Source organism: Bombus pascuorum, chromosome 10 (assembly GCF_905332965.1).
Source record: "Bombus pascuorum chromosome 10, iyBomPasc1.1, whole genome shotgun sequence".
Lineage (NCBI taxonomy): Eukaryota > Metazoa > Arthropoda > Insecta > Hymenoptera > Apidae > Bombus > Bombus pascuorum.
Window position 1 is genome coordinate 10,109,472 of NC_083497.1, and position 24,132 is coordinate 10,133,603.

At 38.8% G+C, this 24,132-nt stretch overlaps 1 protein-coding gene across 2 annotated transcripts; it reads left to right on the plus strand.

The window, feature by feature from the left end:
• The first annotated feature begins 7,193 nt into the window (after positions 1-7,193).
• Positions 7,194-23,329, plus strand: LOC132911197 (serine protease filzig). Of its 2 annotated transcripts, none has more exons than XM_060967615.1 (8): positions 7,194-7,835; positions 14,478-14,565; positions 17,562-20,074; positions 20,505-20,958; positions 21,091-21,277; positions 21,653-21,918; positions 21,999-22,153; positions 22,671-23,329. In XM_060967615.1, the coding sequence occupies exons 1-8, from the start codon at positions 7,833-7,835 to the stop codon at positions 22,830-22,832; spliced, it is 3,828 nt and encodes a 1,275-aa protein (XP_060823598.1). In that variant the 5' UTR covers positions 7,194-7,832; the 3' UTR covers positions 22,833-23,329. The 2 variants fall into 2 exon arrangements, with proteins under 2 accessions (XP_060823598.1, XP_060823599.1); XM_060967616.1 differs by lacking the exon at positions 7,194-7,835 and adding an exon at positions 13,780-13,951.
• Positions 23,330-24,132: the final 803 nt, after the last annotated feature.

The following is a 24,132-nucleotide window of genomic DNA, read 5'->3' on the forward strand; positions in this document are numbered from 1 at the left end:
CGGAACGATTTTCTAAAACTTTCTACAACGCGTGGATATCGAACGTTAAAAATACCCATAAAATTTGAAAACTTCTTTCGATGCTATATCATTATCGGTTGGCATTTACGTAAAGTATGTAATTCGCACTCATCCGTATCAATAGTGTAAAACTACATGAACGTGATCTACTTCTGATTGGAATCGAAGCAGATAGCAGTGGTTTCTATTTAACTGAAAGACATCTGAAGTGAGACATTTTCGAAGCAAATAGAATCTTAACTTTGGCTACAGGATGAAGGAGGAGAATTTTCCATGGAAAAATCTATTGGAAATGTTCAACGAGTCATTATGTTATTATAGTTAACTCAATAAAGAGACCGAATTAACGATTGATTTAATCTTTATTCGATTATCTACAGGATATCAACTGGTTTGCGACTCACTCGTTTCTTTTCATCACGTCACAGTTGCAGGAAGCTCATTTGATCAGCGAAACGTAAAGATAAATATTACTGCATATTAAAAGATTATCGCCTAATTTTGTTTTGGTCAGCTGCTCGCTTATTGATTAATTTATGAAGCGAAATCAATCGTAAATCAAGTGATTCAGGCGGCCGTGGAACAAGTTGAAATCTCCAATTCATGGAATCTGTAAACACATTTATTGCCACATTTATTTTCAGATGATGTCTTATCAATGAGCATTGCTAACGAGCGGCTTACCCGTACACGTATTTTCTATATCGTCCGTTATATCGCCGTGATCTCATGTAGATTATTTCATTAATTTTCCTATGCCTTTCACTTTAGAAACTGACCTAACGTTATATTGGAAAGTTTATGATAACGAAACAGAAACGCGTTATGACGTTAATACCTCGACTTTGTTACGATAGTTAGAAATAACGAAAATCTTAACTATCTATCATTGAAGAGATTCCAAAGACTGTGATCCGCTGCAATTGCCAACTATTATAATCAGGTCGATACTTCTATTTTTATAATTATCGATGAGATAGTTCAGCTACATGTAATTCTTACAGATAACAAAAAGAGAAGAAAGGGAAAAAAAGACAAGGGCAGAAAATTATTTACGCTCGTTTTCTCGCTAAAAGACGGTCTGGCCTAGAAAGTATCGCGGTTTTTAGACCTGGTCGAATGGGACAAACAGATCGTCGCGCCCAATTGTGCCAGCATGTCGCCGGGAATGTAACTCTCTCTCCTTTCACGCCATTTCATTGGTACGTCAATTCCGTCTTCGCGATTCGATCTATAACATAGAAGCTTTTATCTCTCTTTCTTAGATTGCGAATCTCATTACTTTTTTTTCATGTTGCTATCGTATTTGATTAAAATTCCACACTATGATATGCGATAAGCGACAGCATTCCGTGGATTTTATCGCCAATTAAGCAGGTAATTACACTTGGAGTGACTCAGAGAGGCTAAAAAAGCAAGTACTCTTCAAATGTTTGTATCGTATCCGTGACTTCAGTTCAAAGCACTTGTTGAAAAGCAGGAGGGAAAAAAAGCTGTTGAGATCTATTTTCGCGAGATGCTCCTTTCATGTATATCCCGCCGTGGTTGTACGACGAAATTTCGGTGTCGACGAAGGTTTGTTGCTTCGAAAGAGGAACGACGAAAATTCGATGATATTTTGCTCGTACCATTGTTTCTTTATGCTATTAGTTTCAGTCACGAAGTAGCCAAGCTATTATCGTTAATCCACATACAGCATACCGTTGTTCGGTGCTAAGTAATTTATTTTAATTTCATGGAAAAGTGAGTAATTTAAATGTTTGGCCTCTCCTTTCAACGTGTAACCTCTAATTGGAACAGTAACAGAAGAATGTAACTGTTACAAACCGCATGAAATACCACTGGTGTCTCGAGAAACAATAATCGTTTGTAATTTCTCACCGCGGTTTATGTATCCTGCCAAGCCCCATGAAGATCGTAAAATTACGTGTTTACACCGACTTCTTGCATACCGCGGGTGCTACAATGAAAACGTAATCGTAAGGGATTTTCTACACCGTGGCTGATACAAAGCAATCGAAAATGTCACAGACGTGACGGTTCATGGATGGATGTTACTGGACCGGGTTAAGTGGCTTTGGAGAAAGCCAGCTACCTCCGCCTTTTCCTTATGAAGTCACGAAACCGTGCGGGTAGCAGTCAAGAAGAAGCCATTGACGGCCTTCACCCACCGATCGTGACACAAACTATGCAAATTCCTGCCTAACCAATATTTTTGTCCTCGAAAAGACGAAGAATGCCTTCGCGAATGTCTTCGAACACTTTTACATACCTTTTACGAATATACGAAAGTGTATTGCGTGTTTAATACGAAATGTTTTAAAGTTTCATTAGCGCTGTTATGACATTATTACGATCATACCGATACAGTTCTCAGAGTACCGAAACAAATCTGAGAATCTATAATTACGAGATGTTTATTGGAAAGAAATGTTAGTGAAAGACGTACATCGCGAATAATCATTTCAAGCATATAAGTGTTAAATATGATTCCACGAAATATCCAGATTTATCAGCATAATGGATAATTGACTGTTCACATATTTTTACGATCCGTGCGAAATATAACACGTACAATACGATAATAAAAGTGGAAAATGTTCGTGAACTTGTGGAAAGATTAGATGGTTTAATTAGAATTATTTGATCATGCGATTATTCTAATCGAAGATCGCACGATAAAAATATGATAAGTACGTTACGTATATATTTTATGACGAACAAATTTGATACGCTGACAAATTTTAAAAGATAATATTCTATTACTCATATCGTAAAAGACAGGTGGCTACAAAACTAAACGTAAAGACAATCCTAATCTGAATACGAATACCGAATTCTAAAACGGATTTCTTGTAATAAATACAAAATTCGTCTCGTGTTCGTTCGTAGTGTTCGATTAATTTTTTTACAATCCTCGTCTTGGTTGTCGAAATGAAAGTAGCAGGTTGCGTTCGTGTGATACTGCGATTAAACATGCAAACAGAGTATAGAAAAGTGGTACGCTGCAAGGATCTCATCCGGGCTAGAACGAGCGATACGACGTCGAGGACGAGGTGCGTCGGCGCCTGGCGCGCTACTGCGCCCTAATCGATCAACAGATTTTGTTCGAATCACCATCGTACTCGAGCAGGGTCATGGTCTGACCTTAGTAGCCTAGAATGACGTCACGCAGACTTTATCGACGCCATAGTACACGACCATTGTAGTTTAGCTATACTGAGATTTTACTTGCGTATTTTCGAGTCGAGGACTCTAATACTTTTCGTGGCTATCGTAATTGAGATACAGCGATTCGCGAGATTATTCCGACGTTTGCAAACACCTCCTATGAATATATTACGCGTTATACGCAATATCTTGAAATTTCATTAGCACTGTAACGAGATACGTCTATCGTGATTTCATTGAGAAATTTTGAAACAAATTTAAAAGTGAGAATTCCGAAAATGGATATGAAAGTTAAAAAATTTTGACAGTCAATTTTATTTTAGAAAGTCCATTACATCGATAGGCCGCGATATTTACCGGTACAGTTATTAGGGGAAAAAGTGAAATCTACGACTCGTTTTGTTTGTAAAAAAATTGAGAATGAAAAGAGGGGATGAAGGAGAAAGGTTTAGCCCGCATATTTATAAGCCTTGTAAATTCGTATGAGCAACGGTAAAGAAAAATGATGCGCGGAACGTGGAAAGACGCAGCTAAATTCTGACCTAGTTTTGTCAAGCGTGTCCTGGGTCATGACCATCGATTGTTTCTCCCCGTTCCTTCTCGCGGGTGCCTTCCCATGGTTATGGGGTCACGACCTAAATGCTTTGGGGATTTTTTCCTTAAGAGTAGGTACTGCAGTGGTCAATGAAATTGTATCATAGCAGTACGCTGTATAAAAACATTTCGTTATTTGTTACGATAATGAAATATAAGAATGAAAATATGTTAAAAAGGACAGAAAATTAGAATGGTTACGGTCGAAAAGTTATCAAGTCCTCGATAAGCACGAAGTTGCATTTAAATAAATGTTTCTTCACCAAGAAAGATATACGAATGGAAGATTTGTAATCTTTCTTCGTCCTTAATCTAATTCGCATATTCAAACTTTTTTGATGCTTAACTTTACGTAACAGATCGCTATATCTTTCACTTCTTGTCGCGATTTCCCGAGATGATAGAAGCGTTCTATTCGGCGAACGGTTGCGCCTCAAGCGGTTAATTGGTATAATGATGTTAATTAAGAAAAATTTGTTAATCGTTACGAAGAACTCGTAATAGAGACGGTATTCTGCGTAAGTTCACGAAGGTGTAAAATCCATTTTACAGAGAAGACGGACAAGTTCTAACCTACTTGATGAAAGTCACGATCACGGTCAAACATTCGTACGTTCCTGTAAGGTGAGTCACGTTCTAAAAGGAAATAAAAAAAATCCTCTACTGTTAGCGTCGTCCGTAAGATTAATTTCCTATAGTGAAGATTCATCGCTCCTTTTCTGTAATCAATTCAACCACTGCAGAATTAACTGTACAGATAAACAAGTGCGCACACGTACAACGTATCTCCGTATCTCATTGATGCTTGGTAGGAGCTGACATAAAAATACACTCAACTTTGTTCATAAATTTCTATCTTACAACGCTTCCACGCTCGTTCGTTTCGAACTGTAATTTCATCCGGCTGCGTATTCGCCACTCAATTATGCTCTCGGTCGGAGTATTTCTAAATAAATGGGATGCCACATCAGCCTCAAAGAAAACATTGTGCGCTGAAAGGTACAGGTCCTGGCCTACTTAGGACGAGTCACGTTCACGATCAAGGATTGAACTTTATCCACTCTCTAAAGTTACACGTACAATGGTAGCCGCGTCTAAAATACATAATTATTCCGAAAGATCTACTACTGTGCATCAGCGCTCGTTCTGCGTTATAATGACAAAACGAAGATATTAGATGAAATATTATCCGGAATTCTTAGCCACGAAGCGAGCCGTAGGTACCGTAAAAGGTGACTTGGCCAAGTTTGACACACTTTGCGATGTTGACCTTGTGAGAGATTTCGGGTCTTCGATATATCGCGATATTTCGAACGCAAACTTCGTTTCAACCGTGTTAAGAGGAAATCCTCTAAATAACGACCATTCCGACAACAAAGCACGAATAGATACATTTAATTGACATACTCGTTCGTTCTTCGAAACTTAAGACAAATTTTTACATAATTATGCGTGGAATATTGATTGGCATTTCCATGCCACGAGCAGAGCTTGTTTCAATGGAGCAACGCCATTTGTTCATCAATTGAAACTGATAATTATCACCTTCGTCACACAGTACATCTACGTCTAAGCGATGTTTCTTATTGCGAAAATCAAGACGTTAATAAGGGGACAAACTTGCTACTTGATTCGTTTAGGTTATAATTAGAAATTTTTAAGATAGCGAGTGATACGATTCGTCATATGCGGTTGACATAGATTATAGATTGATGATCTGACTCCGAAATGAAGTGAAATTCGATCAATTGAGATTCCCGATCGTGTTGTTATTCTATTTTTGATGTCAGTTTTCCTTTTGTTCCAGTTTCACGGATGAAATCGTCGGCGTGTCATGTGCAATGTAAAAACGACGCTTCGACGTTTTGAACTAACTGAAATTTCTAAACAGCAGAAAATTAAGAATTTGTGATATTAGATTTATAATTTGTACGTAATAAAAGCGATGTTTTAATATTCACAGAAGTAATTTATTACAACGAATGGAAGAAGCTTCAAGTCAATTTTGTCGATGAAATTCGTTGGCCCCGATGAAAGTTGTTGTACAGTTAACTCTTACAAAACTACTTTTCCCATAACGCTTTGATCAATTATATTAACTAGGAAACGAGTATGCTGTCCGTTCCCTTCTGTCAAATGACCCGCGAGAGAAATTTTCTGTTTGCCATAAACACTTAAACAAAAAGAGCCAGTTACTTAAACACTCTCCTATATCAACTTGATTATATTTAGCTCTGTCCCATAATTTCTACCCATATAATCTGGCTCGTCTGACAAGATTTAACTATAGGATCAGTGATCCTTTTCTAGCGTCGCGTTAGCTTCTTCTGTTCGAATAAACTTTTCATCCTTTTCACCCTCGTCGAAACTTTGCATTTATAAATAATCCCTTTACAAGTATTTTTATCGCAGACGGGGAAAATTCAAGATAGATCATCTCCCAAAACTCTCCGCTGTTTTAATTAAACGATGATATCGTGGTCCCTTATGTTTAAAAAGATCATTTGTTGTTCCCTTCGAGAATTCGCAGTCAGGTTGCGTACATTTTTCCTTTTTTTTTTTTTTAATATCGACGAAGCATTTGGACACTTTTAAATTTCTTCAAATATATATGAAATTCTCTAATCTAATTTCGACTTTTGATCTTATCTCGGGTATCCATATACTCAATTTATAGATATGGAAGGAGGATGAAAATTGGTCCAGCGGATGTACCCAGTTAAATGACATTAAACATGTCTATTCAATAGCAAGATCTTACAGCGATTGGAATACGTGCTCCAAACCACATTCTGGAAGTTTATATAGATTTTATGAACTGTCAGCCGTTCATTATAGATGGAACTTGAATGATGCAATGTATCCTCAATTCAAATTTAACAGGCTATTCGATTGCAATTGCGACAAGAGAATAGAGAATTCTTCGATCATAATGGAATTTCGATCGAATTATAGATAATCTGTAAATACTTTATGAATCGCTGTGTAACCCTGGATCTAGTCTTTTAGATCGGTCTGGTCTCCGTATGAACAAGCAGATAAGTGAGTGGAAGTTGAATGCATCGCGATACGTTTCCTGAATGGACAGATAGAAGCAAGAGCAACGGCGATCCTGATGAGTAGGACAGTGTGTCGCTGTCGTGCGCGTTGGGCCTCGTTCTTCTCCACGTGACCTGGTCACTGGCCCACTTTGGTTTCTCCTGGTTTGTTCTCTTTCTCCAGCTGGTGTCTGTCTTTTTTCTCTCCCCGATGATGCTTGGTCGTTTGTGCCTTCGAAGACAGGGTCCCCACTTTTCCGATCGTCGATCCGTCTTCCTGACTACGCTACCTCCACCATAAACGACCTCCACCACTGTTCGTTCTTCGACCACCACCACGATTCCTGTTCGAAGGCGCCGCTTATGACTTAGCCATGCGATTCCAGCACATGCTGTGGCACGAGGTACAACAACCAGACAGGTACCATCCAGTTGACTAACCGGATGGACGAACGGTGCGTGGAAGAGATTGGCATTAGAATCGCGTGAAAAGTTCAATCGAACAGGTTCGCCGGTTGTAGCTCCCAGTGTCCCAGACTATCGACCGTCGACCCGGTTCTAACGCTGCCCGAACTTTTCAGATTAGAATATCGGATGACAGCCGGCAGGATTTTATCATCGATATCGTGATCGGTGTCGACGGTGTATAGCCCACCGAATTTACCTGTATCTCGTTAGATCAGTGCATGTTATCCTCCTCGTTATCAATCGTGCGGACATTTGCCTATTAACGCTGTTGAAGTTGAGACTACAGTTGAGTTAGTATATGATTTGTAAGGCGAGATACACGGACAGAGAAAAGGGAAGTGGAGGAAGTTCAGTGAACAAGTGCGACGCGTAAAGGAACTGGGGTGACAACGTGTGAACTTGACGAAAGACGTTCGTGTGACGTGAGAAAGGTCGTGTTTTCCTCCGGAGAACGACCGACTAAACGTTTCACGAGGATTTAAGGCTACGTTATGAGACGGGTTTAACGAGTCCACGAACGTATCACGGTTTATACGTTACATGGCAAGTATTCCTTATAAATCAGAATTGTCAGTATTTTATATACAACACCGAATTGTACAACACAGCTATAGTTACAGTGGATGCGAGTTCTCACAAACTGTTGTTCTCACGAATGAATCTCATGAAACATCTATAACGCATATGAATCTCTCAGAAGCTAATTTCTTCGTTTCGTTACATAAGTACATGATTAGTATTCAATGTTCGAGAAACAAATGACTTACTTCCATTGTTCATTCGTCGCAAGAAGACAGCAACGATAATCTGTATTTTTCAATGTATGGAGTTGGCCAATGTGACTCTGCAGTTGATCTGAATGGTGCGTACTTGCCTGTTCTCACGTGTTGGTCTGAGAACTCATCCACTCTAACTATAGTCTAAGCTATAAAAGTAAATGAAAAATACGTACATACAAAATGATTGGGTTTGATTACTTGTAGAAATAGTCAGCTAATTTTGTTTAAGCGATCATTACACGTGCGAGGTCTACTTTAGATATATCGAGCTATCTTGATCTTGATTCACGCGGACAGGGTACGGTAACACTTCGTTTCGTTCGACGTGGCTCCACATGTTGATAGCATGGAAACAATGCAATAAATATTAATGTAGAAAGTTTGATAGTGGCGAGGATGAAAAATTATCGGCCAGTTCAAATCGTAGGATCGTTTATCGGAACCAGGACGTGATCAGGAATCAGTACGATCGTACAGAAGGTAACTTGACCGTGGAGGCAGGAGAAAGCTGGGTTTCCGACTTTGGCCCGTAGTAAAGGAGGCGATATACATAGAAGATCATTTGGCATGCTCCGCTGCTTCACCGCATCCTTATTCCCTTTTTCTCTCTTTGCCTTCTTCATCCTAATGCTCCATTCTCGGTGATTTCATCCACGCGTCGTTACCTACACGTTGCACCTTCTTAAAGTCCCATTTTTCGAGATTAAACGTAACAACCGAGTCACACGTAATTACATCGTAGTCTGCTTCTTATAATTACGTTTTCGTGTAAGCATCAAACGCAAATCCCGCTGCAATTATACTTAACTCGTTAACAGGGCCATTCCTCCACACAGGGACATATATATATATAATAATCATATAATTAAGAATTAATAAAGACAAATCAATCACAGATAAATTTTGATTTTAGTCCTTGCAAATGAGCCTAATTAACGTAATGTAATATAAATTATTGCATTAAATAAAGTAAACGTAATATAATTTATTTGTAAGAAGAATGAGAGGGTTGTAAAAACGTCGTCGATAATTTCGTCTATTACGTACCTACTGCCAAATTTGTCTAACTACTTTAAATTCCATGGAGCTCTTTAACCAAATTTATTATGCAGGAAACGACGTTAACCCCGTTCCTATCGAAAGTCAATGTTCCAGCTATTTTACAGATAGTTGATCTGTTAATAGATTTCGGCTACAGATGAACGGTGTTCGATCATTAACATGCGAGATAAAGCTAGACGTTCATTCACCTCTTTCTTAACTCAATCGAACAAACTGGTTCCGGTTCTTTTTATCGTGCAAGTTTCCTGTCGATGAAGTTCGATCCCAGCGTTTTCGAAACTCTGTGTTCTTGGACAGTTCACGACCGAAGAGATTCGATCGGGCAGAATAAAATTTCTCGCATTGACCCCGAGTGGGGTCTGACACATTGCTACGAGCTGCTACGACCTGCCACGAGTAGTACACGCGCGCCGGTTCGTGTGTGCACCTAACTTGTAAGTTAGGTATGCCACAGCAGCAGGTAGTGGTAAGTTGGTAACGGTTGTCAGCACACAGACGACTCGTGTCACTCTTTCCAATCCTATTCGTTGATTTGTGCGTTTAACGCTTATTCGCGACTCTTCCTGTCGCTCCATTTCAACAGATCGACGAATCCAGCGGATTACTATTAGGGACAATAAAGATGTTTCTCATCGATAAGAAACAGCCTCTTAAATAATAATACGTTTTTGAGATGTTACACGTACGTTACGCACGATCTAGAAATCTAAATTGCAAAGACAATGCAAAATACTAGAGCAAAAGCATAGGCTCGTGACAAGTTACGTGTAATATAATATGACGTGCGCTTATATTATTTTCCCTGTAATTATCGTCACATCTTCGTAATAATTGTTTTCTGTCAGCGTGACTAGCGTAGATTAGCTGGGTTAAATGGCTCTTCGCGTTGCTTTTGTCGCCCTACATACCGGGACCACTTTTCGAGCCTCTTAAAATGCAGACGACGCACTGTCCCTTTCGAGTTATTCAAAGTAACATCATTATTTCGGCACGTACATAGCAACTGTAGAAAGTGCTCTCATCGAACATTTCCTTCTGCTCCAATTTACTACGCTATCGCCATTGACTCTTTATCGTTCCTTCGCCGACGAACGTTTCTTCGACTACACGCTATTTCGATATGGGATACGGGTAAACTATCACTTTCTACAATTCTTAGGAAGAGAGATGATAGGCTTCGGACCATCGTTCGAGTTATTCGACTTGAACCGAGCGGAGGCGGTGATCGGTTTTGCACGAATGATCAAGTACGAAGTATTCGAGGCGCTTAAGTGAAAGCAGAGTACGTTTCTAAATATCATTGCGCATCTCTTGTATTTTTGATGAGCTTCCTGTTGTTTATTTGTTTCGATTATCCATCGTGTTGCTTTCTCCAGCGTTCCCTTCGCACGATGTTATAAATACTTCAATTTCTTTAGATCTCGTAATACTGCAAAATCTACGCGGAAGAAATGGTGACAAAGACAATATTAAGCGAATCCTTGAAATTTCCTTGGGTGGTCACAAAGTAGTAAAAAAAGCAGAATTCGATAACGTAAAGTGACTGAAAAAAAAATTGCAAATTTAATACGTCATTAACGTAACGTTGGTCCTTAATGGATTAATGGGCTAAGCTGATCGATCAGTCTCTACCGTAATTGCATCGTCATAGTGTGGAAACACTTTCTAGGAGTACCACCTGCGCGTTTAATTGACGAAAACGTCAGCACAGTTCCATAAACGATAGCAAAACTAGCTACGACAAACGCAAAGAGATCACATGGCTATGTCAATGTGATCTATCGAAAAGAGTGAACTATCGCGACCAGATCTACGCGATCCGATTCCAAACGAAGAAAGAACAGACGGTGACGATGACGATGACGATGACGATGACGAGGAAGCATCTCTCGGTTGATCGACGAAGGCAAGCCAATCGGGTCACCCAGATCCAATAATGAAGTAGAATCGAACTGAGCTTTCTCTCGGGTTTACCTGTACAGGTGTGCGCAGAATCCCATGCATACCCGCGTTCATACACTTGTACAAGCCTTTACCCATATACCGATGAACGGCCAATGAACGCCGAAGAATTTTCGAGGCACTCGAGTCTACTCTTTGACTCTTATCCTGCGCAAGCTGCGAGGAGCTCAAGATCGTGACTGTGTCCGGATCTTCATGCGCATACTGCATACAGTGTGCCCTCTCTTCGTATGCGTCCAGGCAAGATGGTTGACGTTCTTTCAAGAACGAGTCAACGTAAAATATTATCCTCGGCATTGTACGTTGGACGAACAGGATTTTTCCTTCGCTTTGTCTAATAAACCGTGAGTCGTTCGTATCTTTTCCAGAGAGAACACAATGTCTGTACTTGTAGCGTTTTCCATGAATAGAAATTCAGTTTTAATTTATTGGTATAATCTTTCGCTTTATTCATACCTCCGTGCATGTAACTGGTATTTTTAGAATTACATTTTGCAACCCATTAACAACGAATCGAATAAGCGTCAAGCGATAAAATTTCATCCTGTATACGAAGATCAATTAGAGATCACCGTGCAACTGTTTGCGAACAGGAGCAAGTAGCAGTCTCGTTAAAAAGTTATCGCTGCATCTTTAGCAGAGAGTCTGTCTGAATAGTAACTGTTAACTATTCTCCAGGAATGAAAAGATAGTCAACGATAATTATCGTCCTTTGCTACCGGCTTGTTTTTGTCGCGATCGAAACTACTTGAAATTGAAGACCGAGAAACGGGACGGTTCGAAGGAAAGTGACTTCCGCGTATTTACGCGCGTATAGCATGCTTGCACAGCGCGTGAATAAACGACGAACGAAAGGGAACTATTGTCACGTTATCAGCGTGAAATGTTCTCGCCACGAGGACGCCGTAACGTATAATCATCCGCAATAGCTAACGAAGACGATGTAATCGATTTCGCCGGGTCAACATAATACTTTCTCTGTGATCGTGGAATCGGAACGTTGCATTTAATAGCATTCGCATAGGTTTAGCAGATCCTCATTTACAATACCAAACGTCAACAGAGAATATAAGAGAATACATTTCTGACGCATTCTGCGTAATATTCGTGAATCGTCAATCGACCAATAGAAAACGAATTTCCACTGAATCGACGTGGCTCCCGCGCATAGCCTAGCATCGCGTGCAAGTAATGACACTCAACGACAAAAGAAAGAAAAGTCAGTGGATACCACAAAGAATCAATAATTTGTAATACCGGTATCTTCCTCCACTCTTCCACTCTACTGTTTCTGCTATTTTTAACAGCTTTCACATTAGCATGGAACACGCGAAAAAAAAGTCGACTGTTAAGCATTTAACTACCTCGACCATTTATGAAACCGTTTGAAATACGTCCATGAACGTCACGCAGTTTCCTACAGTGAAACGAGAAATCTGTTTATCTTTGAAGAAGCTTTCATCGTAGCACCGTCTTGTCAATGAAAAATTAATTCGCTATTACGACGCACAAGATCGAATTTATGGTTGTTAAGAAGGTCAGAGGAACGGCGAAGAATAGGACAGTGAGGGGGAATTGGTAACTAGGTTACCGGTGGCTTGGTGAAGCAACGTTCGAGCAATTAGCTTCTTCGCTCTCTTCGTCTTTCTCACGGCCCCTTTCCTCACCGCGCATCAACGCAAGATCACGAGCAATGGTCTGCTGCCCCTTGTATTTTCTTTGCTCTTCTTCATCGTCGTCGTTCTCGCTTCTCTGTTTAGCATTACGCAGCCGTGATACGTAGAATGCCTCTGAACCGACTGTGTAACGGGATTTCGGGACACCGAAGGGATACCGTGTGTGTTCACCTTCGAGACACGCACGTGAGCGTGTAAATATCGGAAAGTATCGTCAGATGAGAAAAAGCAAGACGCTGCGATGAAGCACCGTGGATTCTCAACATTTCTCCGAACCTCCTCTTTACCTTCTATCGCTGCCCTAGGATCTGCTCTTTTAATTGACTCTTTTTTTTAATTGGCTCTTTTAATTAAAAAAAAAAAACAAAAATGATCTTGTTTCTCTTTTTAGTAAGAATTTAAGATATACTGCTACCTGGTAAATGTATTTGCCTCTCTAAACAGTGAGTAAAGATATTATGTTTCTCTGTAGAAGATTTCGAGCACTTTCGCGGCGAATAATCCTAAATTCTCATGCCAATTTGTATCTTTATGAATGAAGATAAAGATGTAGAATTTAAATAGAGATTCGTCTCATCCACTAAAGTTATGGGAAATTACTCTGCTTGAAATATTCAATGTATTCCTCCATGTAATACGCATTCTATTTTCTATTTTCTATTTATTATTTGCATTCCAGTTTTGTATCTTTAAATTTCCTTTGAATAGATGTATGAAGAGAGTATATATTTTATGCATAGTAGATTCTCTTTGAATATTTGGAGTATATTTCACGAGCACAAGTTGTAAAGGAATAACTTGCAAATTAAGATGGAGTACAAACTAGTTTATATTTTGTAGCTGTTGCGACTCACGATACTAATTTCTTGTACCGTTACAAAAGGCAGTATACATATCTACAATATGTGTAAGTAGATTTGAAATGACGATTAATATAGAGTAGAACCTCCCATATCTGAATACTCTTAACATCCGAACGTTCTATTATCCCAACATGACATTTCCCAGTAACGGATGACTCTTTCCGTTTCATATATGTACATATTTTGCTAGTGTTCGTATACAATGTATTCTTTCCTGTATTCGATCCAGTGAATTCTCATCATAAAAATTTAGTGTGAAACTAATAGTTTTAACTATAAAAAACAAAATACGATATAACGGAAAATATTAAAATGGTGTAAGTGCAACAGAGTTAGCAAAAATACATGATGTTCATGACGTATGTACAATGATTAATGTACATGATGAAAGTATCTAATCTGAAGCTGAAGATTTCTCAAATTCTGTTAATTCTAGAAAAACCTTAAACACACTGGTGTTATCAGATGATTTCATTACGATAATATCAACGACTTTATACAAATAGAAACAGTAAACAAAAGCGATAATATTTGTTTGAAGTACGAAACATTACTTGTGAAAAAATTATAATTTAGTAGCTAAGAAGACATAGAATCTCCAAATATTTGGAGAATAAATATTTGTAGAATCAATTAATTTTAATCTGTGTTTCAATAAGCAAGATTTCATATTAGAAAAGTGATTGTTATATTATCCGTAAATTCTATTAACCAAATAGTTTTGTCTGCCTATTAGTTCGGATAAGATAAGGTTCTTGCTGTGTGTAATCGTTGTTTAAATAATTTTGAGATTACTCGTGCGAATAATTTTTTCTAACAAAACGATTTAAATTTTCGTTACAGATGGCTGTCGGGAAGAATATCCATTTATTACTCGTCATCCTTTCTTCGATGTCCGTTATTTCACGTTCTTACGTGCCCCAAGCCACAGGTAACAATTAAATTATATAACGAGCGGCTAAACATAGATCAAGAATTGATGGATTGCGATAAGTGAATACGATGATTACCATTTTATTTTTATCTATGGAAAGCTTCTCCCGTAAACGTGAGTTGCCTTTCACGTTGATAAGTGTAATTGTTTCATTAGAATCTTCGACCTTAATTATTCGTCAGAAATCGTGTAATGTCCAATTATCTAGAATGAAAATTAAGGATTTTTTCGAAAAAGAGACTATACATCGTAGATCTATGATAAGCGTTGATGTACATACACCGAGCCTATTTTCTAGTGAAATAGTTGAATTATAAAAGTTTTCTTTATTTCGTAAATGTACAAAAAAGAAAATAAATTTTTCAGAACCTCTGTAATTAATAGACTGTGTAGGTATATTTATCCATTTATGAAACATCTTAATATCTACTATTAAAGGAGTGGAAACTAAGAATACATTTTACATACTAAATTCCATATTATTTTTGCATATTACGTACGTTCTATACATTTTAGCACCTTGAAATTGCAATAATTATTAATTCAAACGTAGATAACATCCAGACAGCAGATATTTATGCAAAAATTGATAATTCTACGAATATAATTAAAAAGATGAAACTTACATAGGAAACTGTCTAATCTATTAAGTATTATAACGCGTGCTGTATCGTGAATATTTCATATACTTTTGCATATTATATGCGCTCTATGCACTTTAACACCTTGAAATTCCCCATAAATGCATGAAAATCCGCGGTCTAATAATTATTAATTCAAACGTAGCTAAAATATCTAGGCTGCAGATATTTATGCAAAATTTCATAATTCTATGAATATAATCTACTAAATATTTTAACGAGTATTATATTTTGAATATTTTATATATTTTTACGTATTATGTGCATTCTATGCATATTTCCCACAAATGCGTAGAAGCCTGCAGTCTATTAATATTAAAAAACTGGAACTAGAACTTCCAATGCAATTTACTCGATCCACCGTTTTATCTTACGGGTTCTTTTACCAGAATGCTCTTCGATTATGGGATAATACATATAGACAGAATATTTTTCCATGGAACGCTTCTCTTCATTGTAAACCGATGAAAATGTCAGAGGTCGATGAAAAATTCCACTCGCACGGAATCCTATAATTCAGTGTCAATCTCGGTTCGCTGCATACTCGCGCGCATTCGTTGAAATATTTTAACCGATAACGTCGTGTCTCACACGTGGACTGTCTACCACGTTGTAATTATCTCTGCGTTGATTGCGTCTGCACGGTGAAACAAACGTATCTTCCCACGCGTACTTTCCACCGAGAATAATTTCACAGTTTTTCAATTGCAGTCATTATCAATTACATACGAATCGTTGAAGTTTCGAGTTTCAATACTCGTTGTCTATTTATACATATACCCTTATGCACATAGGCGCGTTACTTTTTAACAATCGCACACGTACCAACATTGACACCAAATTCCACTTACATCTCACTTCCTTTCGAAAGTCGCGAATTCCACGAGTCGCGTATTTATACGTGCGCGTATCTCATTCTAAATGCATGTTTGCGCGTTCTCAATAGACGACAGAAATTTCGAATATCCCTACAAAGTGTCACATGCATACGAAGCATTTATATTGAATATTTAAAGCAATCTTCCGATGGTCACAGATACGTCGTTTCATATTAAATCCATAACGCCTCAACGACTTTGACAAACCAATTGAATAGGAAGTGATTAAGCAAAGACAGGTTCTACGAAGCAGAAACAATTTTGATCGATTTCCCTGACGAAGAATAGTTTCAGGGTTTATTAATCAACGAGGGCACTCGTCCTAAATACGATTACCATTTTCGCAGTTCCATTTTCCTAAACCAGTCGCTAATTAAATATCACGCAATAGTCTTATTACCCTGTTTACGCTGCGTAATAGATTAATCAACGTATTGCACAATCGATACAGCAACGTATCTATACTGTAGAAGGGTGGCAACGCATTCATTTAATTAGTAAAATTTGTAATTACGTTCGTCGAAAGTAAGTGGAACAAAATGTTATTAGAGCACGATGTATCTGATAAAAATTTCAAAGGTCGAATTTATCGTACTTCATAGAAAGATCGTTTCGTCTTTTTGTGTGTTGAAAATAACGGATTTTGTTGCCTAGCACTTTGTTCTTTAATTAGGAATTATCTGTCGAAAAATCTCTCGAGTAAATCATTTTTAAGAGCCTGCAATTCTTTATAAATCAAACTGATTGTTGAAATATGAATTTGTAACGTACCCGAATTCACGTTGTTCGTGACATAGTTGGACACAAAACGAAAGTCCGTGAAAAATTAAACAAAAATCTGGAACGCCGGAAGAATCCTGGTGATCCTCGTCTACGGACGATTCACGTTAGTAGGTCATTATATTGGTAGTATGCAGACACGTAAGAAGGCACGTGCAAAGCCTACATGCTTGCTCGTGTATGGCTTAGTCACCTGAGCATAACCGATCACGCTAAATGCCGATATTTATGAGTATAAAGACACAAGGAAGCGTTTAACGCTGTAGTCTCTGTCTTTGGAATTGGTATTTCCGTATCGACGAATTTCTACGAATTATTAGTATATTGTAGTATCAGACACATTGGCCCAGATTCAAAAATCGACGTAATAAATTTACCAAGTCGTAGACCGCGGATAAACGACCGCTTTCTCTCAAAAATCAAAGACAGAATTTAGGACGAACGTTTCTGCACATTTGTTCGCACGACTTTAACAGCGCCGAATACCAAACCAGTCCAGTTAGTTTCGTTTTCAACTCGTTTATCGTGAACCGTTGCAGACTCGTCGCTAATTACAGTAGTACGCCCTGATTGGAATAATAAAAGTTCGCCTTGTTTCGCGAACCGCTATCGTAACTGGATCAAACGGGCGTTCAAGAATTCGTAGAACGTCAATACTTGAAAAGATATTTTGCACGACGATTTCCTTTTACAGGCAGAAGACTGTTCGGCGGATATAGAATAGTACCAAAAGCGTGCCAGCCAACGATACCATCCCGAGTAAAGTCGAATGAACCCGCGATATGCATGTTCAATTACGAATGCTCGCGTCGAAATGGGCAAGTGGTCGGCGCGTGTGTGGACGGGTTCCTTTTCGGTGCATGTTGTCAACTGCCACCGAAAAATTCGCTTAGCGGCAACGTTGAAAACGTTCCGAGTCCCGATGAAATATTCAACGTACACGAGATCGATCACGTCCCGGATATTCCGATCTTGTTAAATTCAGACGGTACGCCGCTTGGAATGACTATGTCCCAGGATAATACCGTCAAAACTGATCCACCTAACGCGTCCAATCAAGCGAACAACGGAGGAACAACGTACACTAAAATTTCAACGTTCGAAGCGCCTTCGACGACCACGAAACCATCGTCTGAAATTTCGCAGATGCACGACAGCGTTGAAAATGCGGAAAAACCGCAAGTACCTGCTCAACCAGATATAAGTCACTTAGAGGAAGATTTTCCAGCTCTGTTGGGTCAGCAGAACGTTTTAGACGATCTGAGTCTGCCGGGATTGTTGAGTCACTCCGACTCGAACAACAACGTTCAGAATCACCAGGACAACTCCGCCATTAATCCGGTTACCACTTTGCTGAGTCCGGATCAAATACTTCAGATAGCGGATCCGGTTGACCAACTTCCAGCTTTGTTTTCGCAAGGACTGGGTCAGAATAATCACACTTCGCCCGATACGATACTGTTAAACGAAAACGGAACCATGCTGAACGAGACAAATAATCCCGATGATTTGTTCAAGCCTAATGTCGAATCCAGTGCCGAGAAGAAGAAAGTGACCGAAACTTTGAACAGCACTCAGAAGCCGAAAGTGACCGAAAGTGTGTCGACTACGGAAATTAAGAGGCCTCTGCACGACACCACTTACCAAAGTACTTCGACGACACAGTGGATGAAATTTTCGGATCAATCGGCATCTTCGATGCATGACGCGATGTCTTCGACCTCGGCAGATCAAAAACTCAGCACGCCGTCGATGACGAGATTGCCGGTGGTTACTCAAATGTACGCCAGCACGCAAAGACTCACGACGACTTCTCTCCCTCAAGCAACTGCGATCGATAACTTTGGAGAAATCAGCACGATAGAAGAAAGAGTGTCGACGAAGAACGTGGAAGCTGTCGAGTTTACGAACAGGAGAACGACCACGCCGATGACTACTTTAAGCGACAAAAAGGACGAACTAGTAAAAGTGCCAACAATTACCTATGACGCACCGTCAGGCAACAAAAAGGACGACATAGCAGATAAGGAAGAGCTAGCGATTAATCATATAATTTCCATTCTGAACGAAACGAAACCAGGTTCAGGAACCACGATTCAAACCCCGAACTCATCCATTAATAAATGGGTCAGTATCGACGAAACTTCGAAACCATCGTTGGTTCGAATCTCCACGAAAGCTCCTACCGTTCCAACTACCGCTCAAACTTTCCCCTACACCTTTTATAAACCAGTACAGACATCGAATTATTACAGCTACGAGACAGTTCCTACGGGCACGACCTTCGCTTTGTATTCGACTTCCAATTCGCATTCGTCGAGACCATCGAGTCAATCGACTCTTGCTAATATCGGTACTTCGGATTATTCTACGAAAGCGACTACGACGAATCCTCCTGCGCCGACTGTCATTGTCCTAGGGCCCCTTGGTACAGAATTCACTACTGATACTACCCAGAAAGCGGTTACAAGGAGACCGGTGAGCGAAACTGTTGGTCCTAGTACGACAGTTTTTAAGCCTACAATTGGATCGACGAGACCAAGTCCGCTTACCACGAGGAAACCAAGCGTCTCGACAACCATAACTCACAATATCAGTACAGTGATTTCCAATGTTGCTACCAATAACGTGGTTTCGACGAGTTTCTTCAGCGTCAACGTGAAAGACGGGACTACGTCTAAACCAATGGTGAACAGTAGCTATAGCACAGAATCTGTCGTCACTGAGACTGAATTAGAGTCAAATTCCGAGAAGTTGTCAACAAAGAGACCTACAATTTGGACTACCCTTTCTTCATGGTCGAGCAAGCCGAGTTTCCATTTGAGACCATCTAGTCCTCCGTTGGTTTTCCCAGACGACGATTTAACACCTGTCAACACTCTAGTCTTCAAAGATCCTACCACTTCAACGATGATGGACTTCAAAGCAACGACTGCTATACCACACTGCGATGAAGAAACGGCTGCTCCGGATGATCTGATCAATTTCCCACCTGTCAGAAATCCGAATCTTAATATATCAACACCAATTTCGCAACAAGAAAAGCCAACCATAGTTGAAACTTTTAATAACACCGGTTATCCGGATATCGAGATGATAAGTGAGAATGATATTCCAACACCCACCTTCATCGAAGATGATATTCTTACGAACAAAGTCGACACGTTCGTGAACAAGATTGTACAGTCTCTACAAGGCAACTTTCAGGTATTACTTTTACATTTACTTTTATGGTCTATTTATCCCTTTTACAAAGGTTGGTCCAATTCTGATTCGTGCAAATATCTCGTTTATTATTTTCTATATTTAACCAAAACCTTCTCTAGTTATAGAAATCGTACAAATTAATTCCAGTTGAATGAATTTTAGTTTTTCCAAATATAAATATGAAACTTATTTTTTATGAAAATGAAAAAAATTATATCGAGAGATTAGAAATCTAAGTGACGAACTAAATCGGCCTTCTCGGCTAACAAGTTAAACTATATGAATAATTCTACTTTAATAGGGATAAAAAGCTCGTTGACTCAACTCATTGCTATAACATGGAATATTCAGCGCTCGCGACAACAATTCAGCCTTCGTGAGACGAGGGTTAATCTAACGGCTAAGACTAATCTCGTGTAATCTTATTCAGGATCTCAAAGATATTGTATACAACCGCGTTAACGGGACATCGGTTGCAACATCCAACCAACCATCCACTGCAACAAAGAGGCCAACTACCACGACGCGAAAACCCGTGCGAAAACCCTCAACAACGACGAAACCTTCGTACGTCACGACGAAGAAACCAACGACCACGAAGAGACCGATCAATCGTCCGACAACTGTAAAACCATCGGTATCGGAGAAACCAGTTCGTCCTTCGAAACCAGCAACGACGAGGCCGAAACCAACTAGTGGGTCTGCTGCAACCACGAAGAAACCCCAGGTTACAACGAAACGTACTAGACCAACTAGAAAACCTACTACAACGCTAGCTACAAGCACGGAGCTGATAGTGGCGGAAGACGAGGGAACTAGTACTTCTAGTGCAGACGAAACCACCGCGAGTCCGCAGATTACGTCCTTGAATGATTTTCGTTCTCGTGAGTGCTGTTTACTTAATTGTTATAATAAGCTATATTTCAAATTTCATGATGTATCGGCGTGATCGAGCAAAAATTTTATCGTATAAATTTTATTGCTACCTTTCACTAAATGTTGTTATTTCTCTACAGAATGTGGCATAAGACCTTTGGTTAAATCTGGAAGAATCGTCGGTGGTAAAGCAGCGACTTTCGGCGAATGGCCATGGCAAGTTTTAGTCCGAGAAGCCACTTGGTTGGGTCTCTTCACGAAAAATAAGTGCGGTGGTGTACTGATCACGGACAAATACGTCATCACCGCAGCTCATTGTCAACCAGGGTATGTCCAATATCTTCCATAGCGTATTTTTTCATTTATATTTGATTAGAATATTATCTGGTATATTCTTTCCATATTGTCCATACACTAATGGCCCATATTTCATATTATTAAAGCGCTTGCTGATTTTTATTTACATCTATTTATTAATTATTTTATTAAATTTTTATTCCATATTTCATTAAATCTATTATTTCAGCCTTACAATAGAAACGTAAAATACTAATTCTTTTTTAACGTAATATGAAATGTCCTAGTACTTTCTACTTATATTATACGGCGCGAATTGATCGTGGAATTTTATGCATTCGTGAGAAGCTTAAAGCACGTAATATGCAAAGATATATAAAATTTGTATCGACAAACGTTTTACAGATTCTTAGCGACATTGGTAGCTGTTTTTGGAGAATTCGATCTATCCGGCGAATTGGAAGCAAAACGGAGCGTAACAAGGAACGTTCGACGAGTAATCGTCAATAGAGGCTATAATCCTACGACGTTCGAGAGTGACTTAGCCCTCCTGGAACTGGAAACGCCGATACAATTTGATGTTCACATTGTCCCAATTTGTATGCCCGAGGATGGTATAGATTTCACGAGTAGAATGGCCACTGTCACTGGCTGGGGGCGATTGAAGTACAGTTAGTATCGTTTCTACTTGTGCTATATTTTACTTAACGTATTTATGAATAGCATACTTATAAATAATCTGAATTTACAGATGGCGGTGTACCATCTGTTCTACAAGAGGTCCAAGTGCCCATAATCAAGAATTCTGTCTGTCAAGAAATGTTCCAGACAGGTGGACACTCCAAGCTGATTCTCGACAGCTTCCTCTGCGCTGGATATGCTAACGGACAAAAAGACTCTTGCGAGGTATCTTCAAAACGACATAACTTCTCATTAGAACCCATTAAACTATATAAGTAGTTTGTTACTAATTTCTTACTAGACTACGGATGTTTATGCATTTATGGGAAATTCAAATGTGCAAAAATGCATAGAATTCGTATAAAATATTCCTGTGAAATGTATGAATATGGCAATACTATTCGATTATCAACTTCTAAACAAATAATTAAACTTTATTCTGCGTCGATTCTGCAAGAAGATGAGAAATATTGCTTTTGCTGTTGGTTTAATTAATTTATACATTTTAATAACATTTATATATTGTTGTTATAAGTTTACTAAAATGTCCAGATACGCATTATACCTTTCCGGTTGTGTTTGTAAAAGTATTTTGCATCCCTTCCCCTATTTTGCATAACCGTAGTTTCCTTTTCACTGTATTATAAAATAAATTCGCCCTGTTTTAGTCTTTGTTTGTTTTTTTATGAACAAAAGAAAGGAAACGATATTTTAATATTATCTCCATCCCATAATTTCACAGGGTGACAGTGGTGGTCCATTGGTGATGCAACGACCAGACGGAAGATGGTTTTTGGTAGGCACGGTATCCCATGGAATAACATGTGCTGCACCATATCTTCCAGGTGTCTACATGAGAACAACTTACTTTAAACCCTGGCTACACAGTATCACCGGCGTCTGAAAGCCAGCAAATAGTTTATTTTTTGGACAAGGTGACAGGCACTGATGATTTCGTGCCACTTGTATAAATGTACAAAGGAAGATTAATTTATTTCCTTCGGAATAGATTGAAGAATATCGATTAAGGGACTAAAAGGATGAGACGGACACGGATGCGTTTCGTATACTATTTCCAACTTTAAATAATTTCTATCGCTCAAATATCCCAATTTCCTTAACAAGTACTTAGTAGAATCGATAAGTTACTTCGTTGATTTTCGATTATTTAAATTTTGAAATAGTATCAGAATCGATATTTAGTGGCAACTATTTTGTGAAATTTTGATCAATATCCGAAAAATCACCGCGTATTTATGTACATCAAACGTTAAACGTGTTGTGTGTTCCATGTATATATACGTGAGTACGTATTACACGTACTATATGTATACAGTTACAAACTGCGAGCCTTATTTATTTCGTTGTTAGCTGTTATTTATTAAACTCATTTTTATACGAGGTAACAGTGTTTTCTTTCCATCCTCACTGCGCGCCATTGAAAAATGTACATTTGACTTGGAAGAAAAGAAAGAGAAGAAAAGATGAAGAAAGACGTTGCAGAATTAAAAATAAAAATCGCGGGTCGTCTGGAAATTCTAATTCATTTGTAAAGAACTTGGTACGAACTTATAGTAATTAGAAAGCCGTGCGTGATACAAACTTTAACCATCGTGGATAAAGTTTCTTGTAAGTTCAGAACCTGTCACGTCTAATAGCACGCGACACTTAAGCAGCGAACAATATTTCCATCCAGCGAAAATATTTTAACGAACCTTATACTCTAATTTATGCGAATACGAGCAAATAATCAAACCGCCTTAATCTGGTAAAAAGTCGAAAATAAAACTGATTACTTAATCAAGGGCGGCTACAACGTTTCGTCTACGTAGTTAGATCTCGTCTATCCAACCTTTTTCAATCTTGATTTTATACTCTCTATAAAGGGAAAAATGCAGAACATATAAATCTCGTCGTTGCATGTTATAAATAGCCCTTACACATGCAACGTAAATTGCATATACATGTACTTTGGCATTTCCACAGACAGGTGGTTGTGTACTTAAGGGTATATTTACGGGAAGTCTTCCGGAACATGTGCGTGTCAAAAGTAGTTGAACCGTGATCTAGAAACATGAACGTGAATCACATAAAATTTGAATTTTCTCGAGGGAGAGAAATGCATATTCGAGCTGTGTTGTGGTTTACTTTCGAGCTACAATTGCTTCAATCATAAAACGAAAGAACAATGACGAAATAAAAAT